This window comes from Myotis davidii, unplaced genomic scaffold, assembly GCF_000327345.1.
Source record: "Myotis davidii unplaced genomic scaffold, ASM32734v1 scaffold2053, whole genome shotgun sequence".
Lineage (NCBI taxonomy): Eukaryota > Metazoa > Chordata > Mammalia > Chiroptera > Vespertilionidae > Myotis > Myotis davidii.
In genome coordinates, this window is record NW_006284252.1 from 84058 (window position 1) to 90168 (window position 6111).

Genomic DNA, 6111 nt, shown 5'->3' on the forward strand with positions numbered 1-6111 from the left:
TTCTCATTCACTGTTTCTCTGTGTTTTCCTGTCTCTAAGTCCCCCCCTTCTCCCTGCCCCTGGATCTCGTCCCCCCTGTCCGGGAGCTCTCCCCTGCAAGTGCCAAGCCCTCACTCCCCCAGATCCCGGGAGAGGCAGGCTGTGCAGGGCCAGCTCCAGGTTGGGCCTTTGCCTGCCCCTGACTGTTGGGGGAAGAAGGCCAGTTCTGGGCCCAGCAAGGGGAACCCCGCCCTCCCCCCAGAGCACAGCGGGCCTGTGCTGACGCGGTTGCCAGGAGCCGGCCACTGCCTGGTGTCTGCCTGTGTCAGGATGATGGGTCCCCGGTGGGAGCTGAGCCAGGGCAGGAGGGGAGGGTGATTCCTCTACCCCAGGGTGGGGCTCGGGGCAGTCCCGGCTCCACTCAGGAGCTGGGTATTTGACTACCCAGCACCGAGGCCAGCACGTTGAGAAACAGCAGGAAGCGCAGCAGCAAGAAGTAGGACTCGGTGCCCGCGCCAAACTGGCCTACAGGGGGCGGCAGGAGGCCCGGGTCCTTGCTGAGTCAGGATTCCGGCTCCTCCTCCCTCAGACCCAGGAGCCCAGGCCCCCAGCCCCTCCTCCCTCGGACCCAGGAGTCCAGGCCCCCAGCCCCTCCTCCCTCATACCCAGGAGTCTAGACCCCAGCCCCTCCTCCCTCAGATCCAGGAGTCCAGACCCCCAGCCCCCTCCTCCCTCAGACCCAGGAGTCCAGGCCCCCAACCCCTCCTCCCTCAGGCCCAGGAGCCCAGGCTCCCAGAATTCCTTGCAGGGAGATGACCAAGGCTGGAAGAGAAGACGGAGCTGAAAGCCAAGGACAGAGGAAGAGGGGCCCTCCCACAGCAGGCAGGAACTGGTAGAGGTGGGACTACCTCCCGCTCCCCTCACTAACAGCTATTTCTCCCAAAAACCCACACTCCAATGGGGCTGATCCCCGGTCCCTGTCCTGGGTCCACCGTGGCCCTCCCAAGAGTTCCATTGTGCTCAGAGAACCTCAGAGCGCGGTTCCAGGCCAGGACACACGACAGCAGAGCGGGGGAGGGGGGGGCGGGAGACAGAGGGAAGCACATTTGTTCACCGTAGGGATATCTCTGGCACTGCTGGCAGGCCAGGCCCCCATTTGGGCGATGCCAGGCATGGGGATGACTCAGACCTGGACCCAGCCCTTGAGGGGATGCCAGTCTGGTGGAGGAGACAGCTGTGTAAACAGAGGGCCACAGACCAGTTCGAGGATGCACCAACCCAGCTGGGGAGTCAGGGAGGGCTTCCTGGAGGAGGTGATGTGCTGGAAGAGTTAGCCAGAGTAAGGGCAGGGGTGCAGAGAGGGCATCCAATCAAGGCATGTCCTGGCCAGTCAGGAAAGTACAGGTGGAAGCATAAATGGTGAGACACAGGGATGTGTGGGGGTGGGGTGCATAGCAAGGTCCACCCGGCAGGGTTTTGAATGCCAGATTGAGCGGCTAGGGCTCTGTCCTGGGGGCTCTGGGGAGCCAGGGGAGGGCTGTGAGCAGGGGAGGGGCAGGGGCAGCTCTGGCACTTGTGAGGGACACACCGCACGCACAGACTGGGGACTTCTGGCCACGGTGTCTGGTGTCTGGGTGGCAGGTCACATCTGGGTGCTCCCGGGCTAGAGTGAGCTCTGAGCCTGAGCCTGAGCCTGGAAGGCGTGGGCCGGAGGAGACGCGGGCTGGAACACGCAGAGCCTGGCTGACCCTGAGGAGCAAGGAGACGGGAGATGGACAGCAGGCGTGGCGAGCGGGCTGCCCGTTCACTGGAGCTGTTCTGATTACAGCGGCACCATTTCAGGGACCTATTCTAGTGCCTTAATATTTTATCATGAGAGAGATCAGGGGCCCAGGGAAGTAACCTGAGGATGTCTGTGTTCTGTTAAATACTTGAGTGCAGGCAAATGATTTCTCTGCAAGGCGCCCTGAGGGGGTGGGGGGTGGGGGGTGCTTTGGGACAGGTAGATACTGAGCAATAGAGGAGAGAGAAAGGGAGGGGGTAGGCTCACCTGATCCCCCTGTTTAACATGAAGCCTGCCCCACCCCTGACCCCCTCTACCTTCCTCCACTTTCTCTCTTTTCCTGGGCATTTATCCCACATAAAGTACTAGCATAATTTGCCCATTTATCATCTTTTTTACATAATGGGCGTCTCCCTGGTTAGTCCTACCCAGGCAGCCATCTCCACTTGTTTTGTTCATGACTCTGTTTCCTCGGGGTGCGGTACATAGTAGGTGCTCAATGCGTACGTGTTGAATGAATGCATGAGGTCAGGACGGTCAGAATGGTAGGCGGAGAGTGGGAAGAGAAAGAGGAGGAAAAGGAGAGGAGAGAAAGGAGGGAGGAGGGATAGAGAGGGGAGGATGGGGGAGAGGGCGGAGGGACGGGGAAGAAGGCAGAGGGGTGGGAGGGAGAGAGCCCAGCAGCGGGGAGCCCCCCCCCACACCCAGCATCCGAGTGTCCACCCCTCAGAGTGGCCAGTCCTGAGAGGGGCGGTGGGAGGAGCTGCTAGGAAGGTGGGACCCTGGGCCAGGCCTCCAGATCAGCAAAGATCCCAAACCTGGAAGCCGACCGCCCTGGAGTTCCCGGAACTCAAGGGCTTGGATCTCGGTGGCGCTCTGGCCCAGCTGGAGTTACACCCCCCGCCCCCTCACACCCACGCTCTGGAAAACACCTCAGCCCCCACGATTCCAGCGAAATGCTGGGAGGGACGCGGCGGCGATGATGGCACATCCACCTTCTGCCTCTGGAGAGAGCTGTGGCACCTCTGGGCCGGGAGGAGGGGGCCCTGACTGCCATAACACTGTCCCTCCAAGTGAAGATCTCAAACCGGCTTCCTCCATGGCTCCTACCCTTTCCCGGAGGGAACGACGTCCTTGTCCGCAGCTCTGTCCTCTCTGTGTGCCCCCCCGGGAGCCTCTTCAGGGCCCCGTCTGGGGTGAAGGCCGACCCAGGACTCAAGGTGGACACGGGCCTTCAGCAAGGGAGTCAGGGAGGTACTGAGCAAAGCATGTGTGCAACTGAACCTGGGTCTGAGGGAGGAGGGGCTGGGGGCCTGGACTCCTGGGGCTGAGGGAGAAGGGGCTGGGGGCCTGGACTCCTGGGGCTGAGGGAGAAGGGGCTGGGGGCCTGGACTCCTGGGGCTGAGGGAGAAGGGGCTGGGGGCCTGGACTCCTGGGGCTGAGGGAGAAGGGGCTGGGGGCCTGGACTCCTGGGGCTGAGGGAGAAGGGGCTGGGGGCCTGGACTCCTGGGGCTGAGGGAGAAGGGGCTGGGGGCCTGGACTCCTGGGGCTGAGGGAGAAGGGGCTGGGGGCCTGGACTCCTGGGGCTGAGGGAGAAGGGGCTGGGGGCCTGGACTCCTGGGGCTGAGGGAGAAGGGGCTGGGGGCCTGGACTCCTGGGGCTGAGGGAGAAGGGGCTGGGGGCCTGGTCTGGCCTCTGGAGTCCACCCCTCGGCTCTGAGAAACCTCACAGACCCAGGGTCGGTTGCTCACATGCTTTGCTCGGTGCCTCTCCGACTCCCTTGCTGAAGGGCCGGGATCCACCTTGGGTCCTGGGTGGGCCTTCACCACAGACCGGGCCCCGAGGAGCCTTCCTGGGAGGCACACAGCAGCCTGAGTCAGAAGACGGATGCGAGAATGGGGTGCCGAGGGACGGGGAGGAGCCGGTTACTTGTGTCATCTCGGCAAGGGGCGGGTTTTCTTGTTTTCCTCTGAATAGTTGCTCACATGCTTTGCTCGGTGCCTCCCCGACTCCCTTGCTGAAGGGCCAGGATCCACCTTGGGGCCTGGGTGGGCCTTCACCACAGACCGCCCGAGGAGCCTTCCTGGGAGGCACACAGCAGCCTGAGTCAGAAGACGGATGCGAGAATGGGGTGCCGAGGTGCCGAGGGACGGGAGGAGCCGGTTACTTGTGTCATCTTGGCAAGGGGCGGGTTTTCTTGTTTTCCTCTGAATTTACTGAGGTGACCCCGGCTGTTAAAACCACCCAGGTGTCAAGCGTAGAGCTCTACAACATCACCTGCACGCTGCATCGTGCGCTCACCACCGTTTTATTCCCTGAGCCTCTCTCGTTTCATCTGTGAAATGGGACTATCAAATGGCCCCTCACACTGGAATATTTTGTGAGCGTTAGCTGTTCCTCAACCAGCAGCAACTCAGAGTCCCCGGGATGGACTCGGGCTGCAAGAGGGGGGCCCTGGCTGCCCCATCTTTGGTCTGGGGAGTCGGCCCCGTTAGGGCTGGGAGGAGCCGGAGCTCTGGAGTCACGCTCCTGGCTTCCAGGGCTGGTGCCTTCGGGCCAGCCCCCTCCCTGCAGGGCCAGGGTAGCTTCCCCCTCCACCTGCAGGCAGCGGAGCCCCTGGTTGTGCGTAGCTGAGACCCTGCTGGCCAGCCTCGGGGTCCCTGGACCCCAGCTTCCTCGTGCCATGAGACCCTCCCACCCCAGGCCATTTCAGAGCCTGGCACAGCAGGAAGCTCAGAAGTTTGGGGGGCGGACAGACAGCGCAGCACAGAGGGGTGCCATCAGGGGGCGCCTCCACATAGAGGAGGCCAGAGGAGCAGAAGGGGAGGCCCCGCCTGTGGTCCGCGCGGCTGGCATGCAGTCCCGGGTCCCGCCGGGAGGAGGAGAGAGGAGGAATGAACGCCGTCACGCTGCGCTGTGCCCGTGTCTGTTGCCGGCACCAGGCTGTGGGGTTCAGTCCCGACCCCATCCTGGCCGAGGTTCCCTGAGCCCTGGGACGACACCCATTTCCCAGACGCGGAAACTGGGGCTCAGGGAGGGGTAGAGGGGGCCCAGGAGCACACAACCCGAAGCCGGCCCCACCCTCTGCTCCAGGCATCATCCCCGAGTCCTGCAAATGGGTCTGCGGGCACAGAAACATCCCGGCCCCCCTTCCTTCACTCCCCATGACTGCTGATCCTTACTAATTCTTTCAGTCCCAAATATGCATTAAAAAGAGAACCATGTCTTTGACTAAAAACACAGAGTCTGAATGCTCTCACTGTGCATATGCTCACTCCCTCCCCCAACTCCCCCGCCCCGGGTGCACTGGCTAAAAGTGCAGATCACCGAGCCCCACTCCCACATCCTGACTCAGTGAGCTCAGCGCCCCCGAAGTGACTTACACGAAAGCCCCAGAGTTTGAACCGTATGAAATTGCCATTTTCTCAGGTCACCAGGGGCCAAATACCTGTGATTTCCTTTGGTTCAACTTAAAAGGAACACATAAAAAGAGAGATTCAGACCACGTGTCAAGCAAATACCTCTCTCTCTCTCTCTCTCTCTCTCTCTCCTTCCCCCCCCACTTCCTTTTTCTCTCCGGGTAAAATGTTTACCGAGACCTCGGAGCTGGCGGTCGGGCTGTCGCGGCGCCCCTGCGTCTTCCCCGGTCTCTTCCCCCCGAGGTGCAGGGCTTCATCGGGTCACATTAACAAAAGCATGATGGGGCTTCAGGAGCCAACAGATCTTATTGTTCTTATTCCTCCCGTCGCTATTACAGTACTTTTCCTCTCCTTCTGGCTCTTCAGGAAAGGAACGTTATATGATGAAGTTCTTGCAAAACAGAAGAGAGGACAAAAGCTTACTCCTACCGAAACAGATACAAAGGCGGCAGGAAAGAGAAAGAATGAAAAGAAAGACATCCAGAATGGGAGCCTCCGTGAGTCCGATGCTGAGGGCGTACCCCGGGGCCTTCCACTAGCTGATGCCTTGGATGTAGAGGCTGAGCACCTTGTACCTGTTCCGCTGAACGTGCGTGAGTGAAACTTCTCGTGATGTTAGAGCATCGGTTCTCAACCTCAGCTGCACATGAGAGTCACCTGGGAATCTTTTTAAAATCCTGATTTCTGGGCCTCATCCTCCGGAAATTCTGTTTCTTTGTTATGGGGTGGGACCACAACATGAGTAACACAGAAACAGAATTTCCGGAGGATGAGGCCCAGAAATCGGGATTTTAAAAAGATTCCCAGGTGATTCCCATGTGCAGCCAAGGTTGAGAACCACTGCCATATATGCAGCTGATATCTACAGTTGGTTCCCTCCTGCATCAAAGCCCCAGGACAGTTTCTGTGAAAATCAGACTTAGCATTTAA

The 6111-nt window shown here is 60.5% G+C and overlaps 1 protein-coding gene across 1 annotated transcript in view; it reads right to left on the reverse strand.

The window, feature by feature from the left end:
* The window catches only part of LOC102754470 (hyaluronan synthase 1-like), a 46983-nt gene that overhangs the window by 13053 nt on the left and 27819 nt on the right, over nucleotides 1–6111 (reverse strand). The window contains exons 2-3 of the mRNA XM_015568797.1: nucleotides 1577–1728; nucleotides 431–504 (exon numbers count right to left, since the gene is read on the reverse strand). Coding sequence (XP_015424283.1) covers nucleotides 431–504; nucleotides 1577–1728 — 226 coding nt within the window. The remainder of the gene's footprint in view (nucleotides 1–430; nucleotides 505–1576; nucleotides 1729–6111) is intronic.